We start from the raw sequence: 18,285 nt of genomic DNA on the forward strand, positions 1-18,285 counted from the left end.
GATTTAGCAATGGATTCTGCTTCAGAATATTATAGAGATGTAAAAAAAATAGGGTTCCATTTTTTCTTTTACGTCTAATAGGTAGTAATTCGAAGAAATCCAAGATGGCCGCCATAAAATTTGGAAAATACACTTTTGTGCATATCTTTGTATCTAGATATCATATAAACATGAATAATATGTCCTTTTATATGTTTTCAGACCCAAGGAAGCCATATCTGCCATTGTTTTTACAGAAAAATGCAAGGAAATTAAAATAGTGGGCAATATACCAGCCAAAATGGAGACGGCCGTCGTGAAATCGGATCGTATAATTTCCCAATTAGAATCGATTCAATAAACAATCTTCACTGATAACATTTATTTTGAATACACACACACGCACACGCACACACACACACACACACACACACGCACACACATACACACACACCTAAACATAAACGATGAATGAACATAAACGATCACATAAACGAATGCCTCATTCATCCTCATCCATATCTATCACACGCGGTTCATTGATGTTTGCTTTGTTGTTACAACTGTAACCCACACACCCACAAACTTCAGTACAAGGAATATTGTTATTGCGACAGCTACATCTTCCCATACACCCTTTCTTGCACCCACAGTTCACGAGATTCATTATTGCTTCTGGGGCTGGAGGATTCAGGCATCGACTTGGGGCATAAACTCCATCATCCGAAAGTAACTGCCAACCATACTCGACAGGTGATGGAAGGGACGGATGGCTTTCTGCTGCCTTTCTCCATATCATTGCGATATAATGTGCTCGCTGAACGTGTAACTTTAGCGAACCAGTGGTAGGTGGAAGACTCTCTCCCTCAGCAGCACGGTTGGAGAATAAGAACCAGCGAAGCTCGTTTACTTTCGTGTGAACTTTAGACTTGTACAGCAGACAGACGAAGCGTTCCAGCTGGGAACACACTTCTGGTGACGGATCAGTTTGTCCCAAAGACTCCAGAGCCTCCCATATCTTGTTGTCACATGTCCTGAAGACCTTAAAGCACCAGTCCTTGCTCCTGCCAGCGAACCTTCCAGACATGTCACTTCCCGTGAATGCGTGGAATCCAAGTATTGCAGACGCACGTTTCTCTCCTAGCATGCCATGAATAGGTTGGACTGCAATGCTCCTCCTCAACTTTCCCTTCCCAGTGAGAAACCTCGTAGCAGGTGGTAGATCGTGAAATCTCTGAATCAGTAGGAGGAAGATATCGGTATCTGGCGAATCAATGATAACTTCTGCATCTTTGTCGACTGTGAGAGCATGCAGAATTAAGAGTGTATCGGCCTCTTCTTGGCTGTGCGTGAGTAGACTGTCTGGAACTTCAGTGTTGCCCGTGGTCTTAGTTCCTGATGTCACCATGAACTTCTTCAACTTGTTTGGATGAGCCTTGCTGTAAGATAGACACTTCACAGCCAAGTACTCTGTAAGCTCTGCCTTGGTCTTCACATTGGAAAGGAAATCTTTGAGTGAAATCTTCTGGATCAATGTACTATCCCTGACGTGATAGTATGTTGATTTCCCCTTTGTCCTCTTTAGGCGCATTTTGTCTTTCAGTGAGTTATCGATGTATCGGTCGAATACCAACCTCACGTCATCATAATGCACGGCAATATTTTCGAGGCGTTCAATGAACGATTGAGCAAAGTCACTGCATGTAATCATTTGTTCTGTTTTGGAGATCCCATTAACAAGAGCCATGCCATCAATGATTATCACTCTATGGCGAGAAGTAGTCTCGTTTTCATTGATCACTCCTGATCTTGTGGTTGTGTCTGGGTTTTGGCTGATCTGAGAGGGTTCCTGCAAATTTTGGCTTGAGATTTCATCGTCAGTTGATGGGTCATTAGTTTCTTCCCCAGCGTGTGCTGCTGCATCATTCAAAGCGGCAATTCCCGCGTCTTGATGCTCATTGATTTCTGTCGAAATAGGTTCTCCTGGTGGATCATGTACATCCTGCTCTTCAGGCTCAGCCAGATGCTCAAGTTGACGAAGGATTTTTGCCTTGTCGTATGCCAACAAGAGGGATCCATCAGATGCAAATAAAGAACGTGGAACGATGCCAAATTCATAGGTGCCAATACATTCTTTCAGGTCGAGCTCTGGTCGACTCCGTGAGATAACGATGAACCTCTGCAACAATCCTCGCTCTTCTTTGACTTTGATCAGCTTGTCGCCCGATCTCACTTCTGTTGTGGCATTCGAACTCTTGAATGTTCGAAGTTTTCTTTTCGTCATTTTGTCCCACACAGAAAGTTTTCCCTCAGCTAAACGATCTGTGGCAAATTGCTGGAACATCTGTTGTCCGATCTCGTCGCGCTCTAAGATGTCGCTGGACACTTTTTCATTCATGACTTCTTTGGTGAGCAGGTTGTAGACCTCGTCTACTTCCTCTTCCATAAATGGATCGCCATGTTCACGGAACACCCTAGAAAGCTTGGAGGCATGGCTCATCACCCGGGAAAGCTTTCCCCCCGTGATTTCGTGGTGTTGTTTTCTGCTCTGGTTTTCACCAAGACCATATCCCTCCGCAAACTCGTGCAGTGACTTTGACAGCTCAGGTGCAATGAGGAAGAACTTGTCAAGCGCCTTCTCATTTTGAGTTATCCCTACGATTCCTCCAATCACCTTCAGTGTACGGTTTTCTTGCTCAATGCCATGGTCTGGGGCTATTGATGTGAAGCCTGCCAATCCTTTTGTCACACAGAAGTTCCCTTTCATGAATTCCCTCCACAGTTCTGGGTGCTGCTTTTCAGTCTCCTGCATTGTTGAAATGTAGAGAGGGAGCAACCGAGCATAGTTTAGATGATCGTGAGCGAAGAAGTACTTCGTGAGAGACTCGATGCTCTCCATATGCAGCAGCAGATCACGTTGTCTTGTACTTCTAATGAACAGAAGGATAGTCTCAAACTGTTTCATGTAGTTCAGGATGAAGCGCTGTATCTTGTTTGTGCTGACCTCAAATTGTTCCAGTTTTTTGGTCATATCTCTGGACTCCATCATGGCCAATGTTTTTTTGAGAATGTCGCATAGATTCTTCTCTGGCTCCATGCTCCCGCTGATGTCTCTCTGATATGCCTCTCCCAGACGAACAGATGACTCGTTCAGATAGGCCCTTTCTTCAGGTTCCATTGCCAGGAATCTCTGGAAGTACAGGTTGTACAAAGCGATCAGTGTTACCATGTGTGCCTCCAGAGCTCGATACAAGTGCCTCCCATTTAGTATTTGGCTCACTGTGGTTGGCGAGAAAAGTCCAGCCTCGACCCATGCCTGATCAATTCCACTCCCTTCCACGTATTTTCCTAATGCAGCTAAGGCCCAAAACACAACATGTAGCTCACCAGGTCGGAAGAGGAATTGCTTCCTGATGTCCTCGCGTTCCACCCACAGCTTCATCGCCAGGTCGTATAGCTGCAAATCGAGAGTCATGACTGTGATTGCCTCACTCCCCATAACACGAGTTGTGATGTTGTGAGCTCTCATCAGACCCGTGTACAGTGTATCATAGTCTGTAGGAGGCGACCTTATCAACGGAGGAACGAGAGCAACATTGGTCTTCTCACTGGACGAAGATAGCAAGGAATTGAAGGCTCCCCACGTCCCCGGAGCTGTGAGTTTGACGTCAACTTCTCCTTCTTCCTCGAAGTTCAGGCATCCAATCATCCAGGTCATATCGGTTTTCTTGTTCTTGTCTGTCTCGGGTTTTGATGTGAGCAGCTTGCAGTCGCTCTTTCTCTTCTCGGGTGCTGGCTTCTTGCAGGTCAACGTTTTACAGCCAACTGCATCATGTATCGTTTGAGCTTTTGATGACCGGTCAAGTTCAATTGGTGGTATCATGGGTGATTTCTCCGGTGATACAGGCTGGTAGATCGCAATTGCTGTACCATGAAGGGTATTCATCCCGCAAGGAGTTGACTCTAGAAAATCGATGTTGTCCATGGCAAACCAGACGAACGTGTCCTGAACCAACCATGGTGGTAGACAGATGCCTCCGGTGGACTCCATTTGCTTCAGTACGGAGTTGGCAATGCTGGTCTCAATCTCCATGACCTTTTTGTAGGAGATGGCGAGGTCCAGATGTGCAAGTTTCTCTACAAGCGCCTTGGATCGTGTGTTTTTGTGTATGTCGAGAGCTAAGCCCACACTCAATGGAGTTTCAAATCGTTGTTTGAATGATCCATCCTCGCTTCTTGGTTCGTACGATACCTGTCGGTCAGATTTATAAGCACCGACAAAGTGCTGCGCCAACAATGATGCACTCACACCAATGGAGTCCTCCCTGTTGCTATTTCCTACTTTCCTTGTTCCCATGACTGCATGCTTGCAGAAGATGTTGAGCATCGGGGGTGGCTTGTAATCAGCAAAGGTTCCATTAAATTTCCATGCTGGGGAAGATGCGATGTCTTTCCTCAATATTTTCGCAGCTCGCAAAAGTACTTTAAAATCGTCTTTGATGCTGTCTGCTGTAATTGTGCTTGATATCATGTGGTCTTTGAGCTTTGTGGAAAGAATCTGCTCTGGCTTTGTTTTGTTTGAGGGCCGGCTGAAATGAACATCGGCAATGTTGTCTAGGATCAATTGTTTCAGGTATGGCTTATAACTATGGTTGTCTGAGACCGGAAAGTCGTGCTCCTTAAGTAAATTGACATAGGTTACATGAATTTCATTCATATTCAGCACAGCATTTTCAGTAGTATCATTCAACGCAGTTTCAACAATTTCAATGAGTTCAAGGTCTGATAACACCTGACCAAAGTTAACATTGGTTGTTTCTGTTTGTTTTTCCGTCTTAACTATAGCACGTTTGGCCTTAACTACACATGGTAAATGATATTTCATGTCCTCAGCCATTGCTTGCAATGGGTCAGGCGAACTTATGACACTGTTCAGTCTCACTTTCAGATTGTCATTACTTGTTTCTTGGCCAATGTTTCTGATCTGGAGTCCCATGTTCTTTGTTGACACATTGTGTAGTTCACTTCCTCTGTCTTCCTGGCATATGACACATCTGAGCGCGTCAAATGTCTGTTCTCGGGAACACCTTCTGGATGTTGACGTGCTTTCCCCTAGATCACTAGAACTTGGTCGTCCTCTCTTTTTCAGTCGGATTTCTGCGGCACTGCCTGATGTTGTTCCTTTCTCAAACCTAGCCTTTGCTCGATCAATGTGCATCTTATTGGTAACATCTTTGTAACAAGCTTTATGGTAGCGGAGACCTTTTGCGAGCAATTCTTCAGCAGAGGAATATTGCAAACGTCTATTCAATGATGCAAACTTTGTTTCACCATACGTGTACTGTTCCTCAGCACCTGCCATCAGTTTCTCGACAGAGGAGAGTTTTGGTTTCGTTACAAAGGTTGTATAGTCTGTTTGCCCTATGGCCATTTGGCATACAAAACAAAGTCCGAAATCTACTGACTTCTCAATCTTCCTGGGTGGTGAGTCACTCATCTTGAAGGTAGGTGTCATTTTCTAGACACTCTTGAACTGTCGTCGGTCCTGCAAAGATAGATACTACTATTCAGATTCACATTTCGTCAACACAGTCAAAACCAGACCTTAACTAGATGGTGGAAACTTAATTAACCGATTTCATGCCGGCCGACCCCACTTTGGCTGGTATATGTCCACTATTTTATTTTCCTTGCATTTTTCTGTAAAAACAATGGCAGAAATGGCTTCCTTGGGTCTGAAAACATATAAAAGGACATATTATTCATGTTTATATGATATCTAGATACAAAGATATGCACAAAAGTGTATTTTCCAAATTTTATGGCGGCCATCTTGGATTTCTTCGAATTACTACCTATTAGACGTAAAAGAAAAAATGGAACCCTATTTTTTTTACATCTCTATAATATTCTGAAGCAGAATCCATTGCTAAATCAATTTTAACAAACAAAAAACACAAACAATATTGTTATGACATATGGGCCTGCACTATTACAGAATAGCTTGGAGAAAGGGAAGAATGGGGCGGACAAAAGGTTTGATGGTGTTTGGGTGAGGTGCAGTGAGGTGTTATTTGAGGAGGGGGAAGAGTGAAGCAGAAGGTTGAGGAAGATGAAGGTGAAAGTTGGAAGGGGGAAGAAGCGGGGAGGACGCTTTGAGGAGGAGGGGAGTCTAGGAGGGGAGGAGTGAGGGAGAGTCTCGGAGGGGAGGGGTTTGGGGGGAGTTTAGGAGGGAAGGGGCAGGGGGGGAGATTTGAAAGGGATGGGTGTTTGGGAAGATTTGGGGGGGAGGGGCAAGGGGGAAGATTTGACAGAGATGGGTGATGGGGAAGATTTGGAGGGGAGGGGTGTGATTGGATTTTGAAAAGTGTACGATTTATGGGAAACGAACATTTATTGCAAAATGAGTTTCTTGAGACATTCGAGTCAAAAATACGTTTGAGGACGCTGAAGGATGGGTGGAGTTCTGGAGAGTTTAGGGAATGAATGAAAGATGCACTGTAAGAGATCGAATTTTTTTTTTGAATGAATAGAATTGGTGAGCAAGTCGAAAGCATTCTTTTATAGAAGAAGTAGAAAAAAGTGTTATAGAAGTGTTGTGATGTGAAGTGTTGTGAAAAAGTGTTGTGAAATAGGATGCTTCAGCGGAGGCAAACTGCCAATTAGATGTTGTTTTTTTTACAGCCTTTAAAACTTTTGTAATTATTTCAATGGAATTATATATTTGAACACTGTAGAACACAAATTGCCTTATTTGCACTTCCAAAAAAAATTAGCAGTACTTGGGCAAAATTTTACACCGTCTACCAATCAAATTTGCCGCATACTCCGAAGGCAGTGTAACAGCGAGATTCAAACAAAATGGCGGTGGCTATCGATGCAATGGCAGAATTAACTTCGTCCAAAAGATGTGCATTTCTCAAAGATGGTTTCAAAGTCGTGAGTTTCTCCGAGAAGAGTTGGCAGAGGGTTAGCTCTGGACTGTTCTGTTTGATCCATTGGCATCACATGGTTACCATCACTGACCGCCCTCGTTACGCCCCAGCGCTGCCTGCCCTCAACATGTCTCCAGCTGCATGGCCCCGAATTGTAGCAGCTTTGTTATGGGTTATGATAGGGTATCTCGCATATTAGATTACAGCATGTAATCTGATTCAAACGAAACCTGCGCAACCTACCGGCAGTACAGAAACTTCGCAAGCACCTTCAAACTCATCTTATGAAACAGACAAGTACATTTTACAGTTGTAAAACTGCCAAAAAGTCAACAAAAAGAGAAAACCCGAAAAAATAATTGATCACAGATACATAAGGTAATGCTACTATTTGATGGCATCACCAAACAAAGAGATGATGCATATGAAAAAGAAGCCTCCAAAAACAAAAAAGTAGCCCTTGGTAAAATCAACCTTGGACGTTTTCTTTTTCTCATAAAGAGCCTCGGGGATTTTTTTTTGTGCCTTTATCCATGTTGTTTCTTGGGTTCCATATGATGTTAACAAATTCCAACAGAGGATTAATCGAGGCCTTGAACAGAGGGATGAGGGTTTTCTCATTGATGTGTTTCGTGTCCCGTTCATATATTGACTCTGTAAATGCTAATCTCACTTTGGACACAAGAGGGTGTTTGAGGATTGGATATGGATTCAGGAGAAAGAAGAAGCAGAGGAGAACTAGAACGCCACTCGATAGAGTGCATACCTCCACCAGGTTGAACAGTCAACATTTTGTATCCCACTGATAGGCCAGATCTGGATCCAGACCTGGACCAAAATATAATTGGCTTGTTCTTGTTGCCTAACCAGCTCTCCCACCAAGTTTTGTCATAATCCATTCACAACTTTTTGAAACATCATGCTATAATTCAGTGGTTCTTAACCGTTTTTAAGGCGCCGAACCCTAACGAAACCCACCGAACACTCGTGGAACCCCTCAAATTTGAAAAAAAAAATTAAGAATTGCATCTTAATGCGTTTTCTGTTCTTCTTTTCGGGAGGCGATCTGGAAAATGCGTGGTTTTGTTTTGGCAAGGGCCACCCTCAAATCATTTTCACATGCAAGCCTACTCCTTTTCTTTGTTTTAATGTCCACCAGTTTCGAAAATGCATGCTTGCAGAGATACGTTGTAACGAACGGCGTGAGGATCTCAAGGGCAATTTTAGCGATGTGAGGATACCCTTCCATTTGGCGGCACCAAAACGTTGAGAGCGTTGTTGTGCTGAAGAGTTGTTGTTGTTGAGTCTGGCTCTGCTGAAGTTCGATGAGGTCGTCGAGGTATTGGTCGTTGACATCTGCCATTGCAATGTCGAAAGTAAACGGATGCCGCACCCATGCTGGGTATTGCTCTTGGTCGGGGAAGGAGCCGTCGAATGACTTTCCCAGCTCATCCAAGTGCGTGGCAATCGCTTGCTTCAGCTCCCCCGGTACAGCAGTGCCTCCAACTTCAGACTCATCTTCGATCCCGCTCACGCACTCGTCCAGCAGCGAAAAGTTCGCGAAGTTGTCGTTCTCTGTTCGCCGCCTCCACAACGGTAACTTCTTTCGGAAAGCGCTCAGCTTTTCTTCAGATTCAATGACATTCACTCCACCGCCCTGCACCTGGCAATTGAGATGATTGAGTGCGTCGAAGATGTCAGCCAAGTACGCCAAGGCGAGGATGAACTCTGACTCCTGGAAGTGCGTTGCATGGCAATGCTGGTGTTCTCGCAAAAACAGGGCTAATTCTACACGCAAGGCAAAAACACGGCTCACTACCTTCCCTTGTGATAACCATCGAACGTTAGAGTGGTAGAGAAGGACTTCGAATTCAGAGCCGATTTCATTGCACAGCCCTTTGAAGATGCGATGATTCAGAGCACGGCTTCGCACGTAATTCACAGTTTCCACGACGATTTTCAGAACATTGGCCAGTTTTGGAGGCAGCGTTTTTGATGCCAGCGCGTGTCTGTGCAGGACGCAGTGCATGACGATGATGTGTGGTGCATCGGTCTTCACCAGCGCTCCAAAACCGGAGTTGCATCCCAGCATGGCTCGAGCTACGTCCGAGCAAACTGCAGACACCATGTTCCACGAGAGGCCATTGCTTCTGAAGAAGTCGTCCATAAGCTTCTTCACGTCAACTGCCTTCGTCGTTGTTGTGAGAGGCTTGCAGAACAGAAAGTCTTCCTTGATCTCATCTCCTTTGACATAACGCACAAATAAGATGAGCTGGCTCAAATTCGAAACGTCGGTGGTCTCGTCGAGTTGAAGGCTGAATTTCGTCGGGCTCGCGACTAAATCTGCAACTACCTGTGTGAGGATGTCGTCGCTCATGTCGTCGATTCTGCATCTGATGGTGTCATTTGAGAGTGGAACGAGAGACAACTTGTTTTCCGCAGCTTTTCCCAGCATGATGTTGGCCATCTTCAACGCGGCCGGTTTGATGAGTGTCTCGCCTACGGTGTGTCGTTTGCCCTGCTTTGCGATCAGGTACGCAACTTCATACGACGTGGTGAGGATCGGTTTGTCAATTGAGACTGGCTCACTGAACCCCTGGGGTTCGGTCGAACCCAGGTTAAGAACCACGGTGCTATATATTATATACACATGCCATCATTTTGGCCCTATCTCTCAATGGTGAAGAATCACTAAGATAAAAAAATTCTCGGATCCACATTTGGTTGTTTTTCACAATCTAATCAATTTTTCCTTTTCACACACCCAACCTGTCCACCAAATGTCGTCTGAATTCGTCCATAATTGAGATATCCTGCTATACAGTCAGCTCGCTTTAGTCCAACTCCGTTTAATCCGGAAATCTCACTATCCGACCAAAGCATCCATGGAACAGATTTTCGCCAATCATTTTATCCCTCTAATCCGGAAATCGCACTATCCGACTCCGACAGGGGAAATGCAGTACAAAATCATCAAAACACGTGTAAAATGGTCTTTATAATCCGACAAACAACACCGTCAATTAGCCTCCACCAGGCACCCTGACCTGATTGCCTAATCAGCAATGCTCCGGCGGGGAGGCATGCAAACACAAGCGGCGGTTCGGAATAGTAGATTCACCGAGAGGGTAAGTAATTTAACACCTTGGCTGAGATTGTCTCCCAACCAAAACAAGCTGTCATCGTTTGATCACAGGACACAGTTTTTGTCAAGATTATGATCAAATTCCCATCAGCAATTGCTTGAAGTTCGTTAAAGTTCATTTCCTGCCAGCGAATACGACCGCACACTTGCAACCGAACGATGCCGACATCATCTGTAATTTCAAGCTGCAATATCGAAAGGAACTAACGAAACTCTTTTTGAATGTCTTCAAAGACGGACAACCGATGACGGCCAACCGATGTGAAGCTCTCCATCTCCTGAAGAACGGTTGGATGAGCGTCAAAGAATAAACTATCCGAAACTGTTGGTGCCATACGGGCATCCTATCCACGTCCGATAAAAAGATTACAAGTTATTTAATGATCTTATGTTCTTTATTTTCATTTACATGTACATGTACAATACACCCAGTTTCTGTAGGCTACTGATCATACTCGGCCTAACATGCCAATGGACACTGGCACGCTTGCCGACATAGTCAATTACTGTTTCCATGGAGACGCTAATTGAACGCTTGGGGGATCGGGGTCAAAATAGTTTATCCGACAATCTCGCTAATCAGACATTGGGTGCTGCGAATAAAGTAGACCGGGTTAACGAGGGTTCACTGGATATCGTTTTTGGCCGTATCTCTCAATGGTGAAGAATCACTTAAGAAATTATAGTATCTCATGTTCACTTATATCTATCTATGTTTTATGGCATAGCTCATCGGGCAAAGCCATCTAGAACAGTGTTTGTCCGTCTATTTATGTTTGTATGTGTGTATGCATGTATGTCCTCTCAAACGTATAATAATCAGAGCTGAGGATCTGGTCACATGACAGGGTGGTCATTACGGCGGTATGGCGGCTGACTCTCCACACACCGCCATTTTGATTTATATGCCGTTCATGCCGAACATATTGTTGAACCTGTCATACATCACAATCGCCATGCTCGACCTTTACGTTTTTCATTCAGTGTGAAACACAAACAAACCGATTGTTAAAATGACCATCAAATATCGAAAGCATTGGCGTTGCGTCTCTTCCAACAAAACGGTACGTACCCGGCCCTTGTGGAGTATAATCTAGATTACAGTAGATCTTCCCTCAGTTCTGTAAGTAAAACTTACCTCACGGATGTCTGGATCTCTCAAAATTTATTTGTTTAATGTTATAAACAGCATTAGCGACTGTTTAAAAAGCTAATCATGTGTGTTTGTGGTTTATAATATTTTACAAGCCCGGCTACGCTGCTGTTAGACTTTCGGTCTTGTTCTATGTTTATAGGAAGGGTATCGAGAGGGAGCACATGCTGGCCGGGAGTGGGCGCTGCAGCGCGGGTTCAATGTCGGGTTCGCTCAGGGAGCTACCACAGCAGTCGGTGCGAAGCGGCTGGAAGGTGTGCTGGGGTAAGGAATCGACATGAAGGGAAACCAAACAAATTCCAAAAAAAGAGAATTACCTTTGTATAATAAAACACTCCTTTAATCAGCAAATGTTTTTTAATGAATAGCAAGCACATTAGAAGATACAAATATACTGTAAAACAAATGGCCTGAGCTGAGGGATGAGGGGGCGGAGGTAATTATAGAGTTGTTAATTCTTTTTACCTCTGTCACTGAAGGTGGGTGGAGGTTATGTTGTCACCCATGTCTGTTTGTGTGCAGGATATCTCAAAAAGTTGTGGAGGGATTCGGACAAAACTTGGTGGACAGGTTGGGTGTGTGACAAGGACCAATTGATTCAATTTTGGTGATGATCCGGATACGATAATGTTTTACGTGATTCTTCACTATTGCCTTCACTCATATTCACCCCCGCCACATCATCCCTCTAAATTCAAAACTCTTTGTTCGGTCACGCAGTGGTTTCTGAGCTCGTGACATCCACTGGACATTGACATGTAATGGAACTTAGCAGAACCAACGTTCTTGCAGAGAAAGGCCGATATGTGTGTGCGTAACGTTTTAAACCAGCAGACATTGAGATTCAAATTTGGCCCTCTTGGCCCTTGACAGTAAATGAGAAAGAGAGAGGAGTGACCTCATGTGGGTAGTTTTAATTACATAGCCCAAAGATGGGGAATGGTCACTTCACACCATATTTTCCACAGGAGACTTCACAAAATATCGTGTGGATTCCATGCTTCATTCTCAACCAGACCTCACCAGATTTTTTTCGACACGAGATTTCACAGAGGTCCTTCAGCAATATATTCAGGCCAAGACAGATACCTGCGAGTCATGCCCCTATGCTTTAGTGTGCAAGGGACAGGGGGGATGGGTGAATGGGACGTTGCTCAGATCCCGAGCCTTTCTGCATCCACACCTGAGCAACCCACCAGCAGGCCTTCATGTACGGGGAACCACCCGCCTGCATGTTGGGCAAAAACTACCCTGTGGCACATTGAAAAAAAAGGAAGGCCTTACCCATCCACTCTGTCCCATCATCATCTCCATTCTTCCCTATGGATTGCTGTGTACTTCATGGCTGATAATAATATTGGCATATGTCCGAGGGAAGAGAATTGGATTAAGCATGGTGTCTTTGGGGTTTATTTATTTGCATTGTTTGAGCTCAAAAGTCTAGAAAGAGGATGTGTCTTTGGGAGAAATCTAGGTCGGAAAGTTCACTAATTGTGTGAGGCCCATGGAGTCACTCCTTGGCAGAGATGTAATTTATGTCAATAACCCAATTTCCCACTGTCCGTGTACTACACTCCCCCATCCTAAATCCCAGGAGTACCTTTGGCTGTGCTTTCCTCTCCGCAACCACATCCTATTTGGCTGTGTGCTGTATCGTCCTAACAGGGATGACTACATATTTCTCTCCTACCTATCCCAACTCTCTCCTCCTCATATGTGCTGATTTCAATCTGTAACCATGCCAATTGTCTGGTTGTTTGGGCCTCTTCAGCCTGCAATGGCATTGCAGCAAAGGACTTCTGACTCTATGACCCTCATCCAATCAATGACCTTTCTGACCCAGATTTCTCCCAGTGGCAGTCCTGCCTTCTGGGATTGGTCATGATGAATTTTCTGCCAAATGTCTCCAGTTCCTCTTCTGAACATGTGCATATGAGAGTCAAGATCTATCTGCAAATTGGCAGAGAGCTGTCTCAGCACAGTGGAGTCCGGCAGTTCACCAAAGTTGACTGGCAGGGACTGCAAGCTGCTCTCTCGTGTCAAGACTGGACCTTCATTTCCAACTCTTCTTGTATTAATACTGCTTGAGAATCCTTCCACACGTGCTTGCTTTCCCTTGTATACAGAATTATACCATCTCATATGCAGTTATCATATTGATCTTCTCACCCCTGGTACACAGAATCCTGTGGTGAGGCAGTTGCCTTCAAACAATGACCCTTCTTTTCCTGGCAGGCAAATCCGGCCAAAGGCAGCATCAAACCATTCCACAAAACTCGGAACAAGTGCGTCCACTCTCAGGAAAGCCAGAAAACAATATCTGGCCAACCTCGAGCAAGACTGAACTCTGAAACCTGTCTACTTCATCAAAGACATGGTGGCACCTTGTTAAGTCGGTCTCTGGTGTATGCTCATGCTACATCCCTTCTCTCACTTCAAATGGCACCACAACTGACTCTGCTCATGAGAAGGCCGGATGCTTCAATTCTCTGTTTGCTTCCAAAAGTTGTGTGAAACACCAGGATGACAGTTTATACCTGCCTGGGCTGAGATTCAAACCCAGGCTAGACAGCTTAAAGGTGAGTGTGCATACCTCTAAGCCATCCTGCCAGCCTATTAATGGTTTAGAAGATTGCCTATTAACTTGCTCGGTTGTCTTCACGAGTTTAATTACTCGTGGTGTGACTGTGGTTGCCATTAATTTGATTCCTCTTGACATTCTAAATTCCCACAGCCACATACATTGTGTAGCACGACACCCAATGCATGTGACAGTGCATTCGCGTGAATAGCAATGACAGAAGATATAAATGTACTTTTATGTGTATAGTGTGAACATTAGATTAATTAAATGTACCTTCACATGAATATCAAGGATTTTAGGAGATATCATTGTACCTTTTGATGAATAACACAAATTGACACATTGGCCTTGAATGAGGAAATGCAACAAGAGGCCATGATTCAGTGGTGAAATGCACATTAATGTTACAAGCAATGTGTAATCTACATGCTTGTAGTTATTAGTGATTAATAATGTCAAGTTATAGTGAACTAGAACGGCACTAAGTAGAGAGCATACCTTCACCTGGTTGGCCATATCACTCAATGGTGAAGAATCACTTTAAAAATTATTCTAGCTGGATCCAGATCTGCACCAAAATGGAATCGATTCTTCCTTGTCATACACACAACCGGTCCACCAAGTTTCGTCCAAATCCATCCATAACTTTGAGATATCGTGCTATGTATCATTTTTGGTGCTATCTCCCAATGGTGAAGAATCACTTTAAAAATTCTAGTCGCTGGATCCGAATCTGGATCTTCACCAAAAATCTAATCATTTAGTCCTTGTCACATACGCTACATCTCTGCCAAATTTCGTCCGAATCCGTCCACAACTTTGAGATATTTTGTTCACAAACGGACAAACAAACAGACAATGGTGAAAACATAACCTCCATCCACCTTTGGTGGCGGAGGTAAACGTAGCAAGACACAAACTGATATCAGACATCCGTTAAAATGCTCGACTCTCGTCATTGTTTTTTTAAATCCCAGCTATACCTTCATAACATGCATTTTCAGAGCATTGTTGGCTTGGAAGAAGCAGGGAGAATCCTGTTCGGCTCTTGCCGTCAATGTGCAACGTCTTCACGCCACATCTACAAAGCTGTCTGCATCATTTCACGCATGCCTTCTTACACCCGACACGCAACCTACACACCCAGCAGAGCTGGGAGAGGTTCTCGAAGCAATGGATATCGGCAACACCAGCCAAGCAGAGCCAAAACTCGGAACGAAATGCCATTCTGAACAGAGGGATGTCGAATATCTAACGAGTCAACTGTGTGATTTGCAGAAAGAAACTAAAAAGCTGATGCTCTGCTTCGGCCTTGCACCAGATGTGGTTGAAGAATTGCTGCCAGAAGAAAACCTCCCATCACTACGTTCAGGAAACTAGGATTACTTAATAGAAGAAACTGTGTGGTGTGGCGAAGACCTCAAGTGTAATTAATTTATCCATCCCTGTAGTTATATTTGCAGTCCTAACAAGATCTTGCAGTGACCTTTTTGCACCTGTTTATCAGACATACTTTTATATGCATGCCAAGCATACTTGTGAAACGAAGGGATATAAAGGTACTTTATTCATTACTAGAAGGACCCGCTCCCAACGGGAGTGGCCAAGGGGGTTATGTTATCCTTGTTCAATGTATTATTGAAAATACTTTGCTGCATAATTCAAAACATCTCACTGCACAGGAAAACGTGGGGATAGCAATACTGTAAAGGATGCAAACATGTAATACCCTCTCCCACCTAGAGTGGCGCTACATGATACACATTTACTTAGATTTGTGTGCGGCTCGTCCCCCTCCCTCCTCAGGCCATCCAGGGCCTGGATTTTTGTTTACCCTTTACCCTGTCGTTGACACCGTGACGTCACGAAACGTGACGAAATTGTGACGTCACTGACGGTGTCACCCGTTTTTACCCAAACCTTTCACGAACTGGCTGACGAGGCCTGACGTTCAAGTGAAGTTGCAGGAATTTGTAATTTGTTGAGTGCCAGCAATAACTCGCCTATTCTTCTCAAATGACATCATGGGATCTTTAATGTCCACCAATGACCAGTACTGGCCGGAAGACATTCCAGCTGCTGGCAGGAGATGCTCCAGCTTTCCTTCCTTCGAATAGATGATGTACTTTAGCTCACCCTGCCTGCAAAACATCAGGACGACAGTTTATAGCTGGGTCGAGATTTGAACCCAACCCTAATCCTAACAGCTCAAAGGCAGGTCTGCATACCTCTAGGCTACACCCCCAGTACTCTTTCACAGCGGTATGTTAAGAAATAGCAATGACAGTCTGCATGTACACAATGGTAGGTAGAAAGCTCCTGTCTTTCTAAATATGTGCAGAAAGTCAAGAATGGAGTGGGTGAAGTGAACCTTTTATCTACCATCTCACCAATTTACAGCCTTAAAGTTAGCATCCTTTGTCTACTGGAATCATCTGGCATCATTCCCTCAACAAAGCAGACCTGTGCTTTTTCATCAATACAACATGCATTTTATGTTGTATTGATGAAAAAAGCACAGGTCTGCTTTGTTGAGGGAATGATGCCAGATGATTCCAGTAGACAAAGGATGCTAACTTTAAGGCTGTAAATTGGTGAGATGGTAGGTCATCTGGTAAATGGTAAATTGGTAAATAAAAAGATGGTAAATTTTTCATCAATGTTGCAATGAATTGGGTTGCTACATTAATTTAACTTTCAAATCCAGGTTGTTGTAAGATTTTGTTCAAATCCTTTACCGTTTTATCAACGGTATCCATAGATAAGTACATGCATAGAGATTTGATAAATTGTGCGTAGTGAATGTGACGCGAGCTTGAACAGTCAAATGAATGTTTATGTTCAGACTGTCTAAAACCACCGTTTAGATGGTCTGGCATCATTCAGAATATCACATCATTATGTTCAGACTGTCTAACGAATGAAATTTAAGAATTCACATTTTTAACATTATCGCAAGAGATATGTTGTTTATCATGTTCTTTGACCCACTCATTTAAAATCTTTGGTGTTCAAGTACTTCAACCAGGGTATCTCCACAGCAACGTAGATGCAAGAGTTGTGAAGGCTTTGGTTAAAAAAAAAATTAACAGCAAGAATGTTCTTTAATCACGTTTTATTCTAGTGAAACAAGTATTTATATAAAATCACGGTGTGGATAACATAAAGCTACAATCAATTTGTGACTGAAACACATATACAAATATCAGTTCATAGAAAAATGATTGAGGAAATGTAAGGTGGGATGAGGGAATATCACAAGGACTCTTCCTTACTTGGAGGACACAATATTCAAGTTATCTTGCATCTGTAGTGCAGGCCCTCAACAACTATATTGCATTTAGAGGAGGAGAGGACAGATTGAGGAATGAGAGATGGGGAGCAAGGTGCCAAGGTCATTTGGGTTTGAGTTGTGATCAGGAGGCAGCAAATGAAGTGTGGCTGGGATGTTGGAATGGTCTTGAATTTTGTCCACACAACGAAGCAGTGCTCGTAGGGTAATGGGCAGGGAGAGGCAGCTATGGTAAAAAGGCCAAAAAACAGACAATCTTTACAGAATCCATCCTGCACAAATGAAATGCTCCCAACATGGGAGTGTGCAAGCTCACCGCTGAAGAACTGAACTTAGGAAGTCATCCGTGCAGATGATGGAGTCCAGGGGCCTTGCTGAGAGCCGGCACAACAGTCCTGTTGGATTTGTCATGTCCACTTCCACTGCACTCGTAATGACAAAATAGCACAAATGGGTAATTGTGATCATAAAGTCACAACAAACAGCAACATAAGGATCATAGATGAAAGAAACAAAAACAAGTAAAATGAGTTTGACCGTGCTTGAGGTGTACCTTAGTTCGTTATACAAAATGAGTTCGTGTATCTTGGTTCATGATGATTCAGATCAGAAAACTAGTCCGAGTCCGTTGACTGTTACATTGGTGTTCAGGAGCACCATTCGGACCTAAAGTGGCATTGCTGTTAAGCAATCGGGTTTTGAAGAGTAAAATAAAAACCGTTTCTTTTTGGCACAAATATTTTCGATATTTAATGCACGACTTTGGAAATGACGTAATCCGCCCCAGACTGCTTGGCGTGGCGCGCATGTGCAGAAACCCCAAGTAACAAAGTAAATTGGGGGAGGTCTGGACATATTTAATCTGGATAAGGATAGTAGGATGAAAAGGACTAAAAGGGATTCCACACATTGAATTGCCCTGCCTGTGAAACACTGGGATGACAATTTATAGCTGGGTTTTGATTCAAACCCAGGCGAGACAGCTTGGAGGCGAGTGTGCATTGTTGCAACTTACAACTATAAATTTTTTGTTTGGTTCCGGGGCCAGAAGTTAAATGATACTATGTTTTTGCATCTATTGGTGAAAGGAGAAGCATCCGTTCATGTGTGTACGTGTGTTATAATCAGAACCACCGCTAGCTAATTGTATCAACAGGAAATTATAGGAACCCGACCCCTCTCTTACAGATATTGCTC

The 18,285-nt window shown here is 43.8% G+C and overlaps 2 protein-coding genes across 4 annotated transcripts in view; one reads left to right on the plus strand and one right to left on the minus strand.

Moving 5' to 3' along the window:
* YAE1 (YAE1 maturation factor of ABCE1) overlaps positions 1–16,963 on the plus strand; it is a 38,543-nt gene extending 21,580 nt beyond the window's left edge. The window contains exons 2-4 of one of the 3 annotated variants that reach the window (XR_010985267.2): positions 11,355–11,476; positions 14,801–16,161; positions 16,396–16,963. Coding sequence is in view for 2 of the 3 variants with exons in the window: in XM_078782025.1 (XP_078638151.1) it covers positions 5,403–5,483; positions 11,355–11,476; positions 14,801–15,176 (579 nt within the window). In the remaining variant the exon portion in view is untranslated. Of the gene's footprint in view, positions 1–5,387; positions 5,484–11,354; positions 11,477–14,800 lie in introns of those variants that run through there. The other 2 variants (XM_078782025.1, XM_068122763.2) reach the window with 2 other exon arrangements.
* The window catches only part of LOC137431440 (mediator of RNA polymerase II transcription subunit 1), a 36,806-nt gene continuing 34,327 nt past the window's right edge, over positions 15,807–18,285 (minus strand). Inside the window, exons 15-17 of the mRNA XM_068122762.2 lie at positions 17,405–17,510; positions 17,072–17,314; positions 15,807–15,937 (exon numbers count right to left, since the gene is read on the minus strand). Coding sequence (XP_067978863.2) covers positions 17,137–17,314; positions 17,405–17,510 — 284 coding nt within the window. The 3' untranslated portion in view covers positions 15,807–15,937; positions 17,072–17,136. The remainder of the gene's footprint in view (positions 15,938–17,071; positions 17,315–17,404; positions 17,511–18,285) is intronic.

This window comes from Myxine glutinosa, chromosome 7 (assembly GCF_964187855.1).
Source record: "Myxine glutinosa chromosome 7, kmMyxGlut1.1, whole genome shotgun sequence".
In the NCBI taxonomy this organism is placed as follows: Eukaryota; Metazoa; Chordata; class Myxini; order Myxiniformes; family Myxinidae; genus Myxine; species Myxine glutinosa.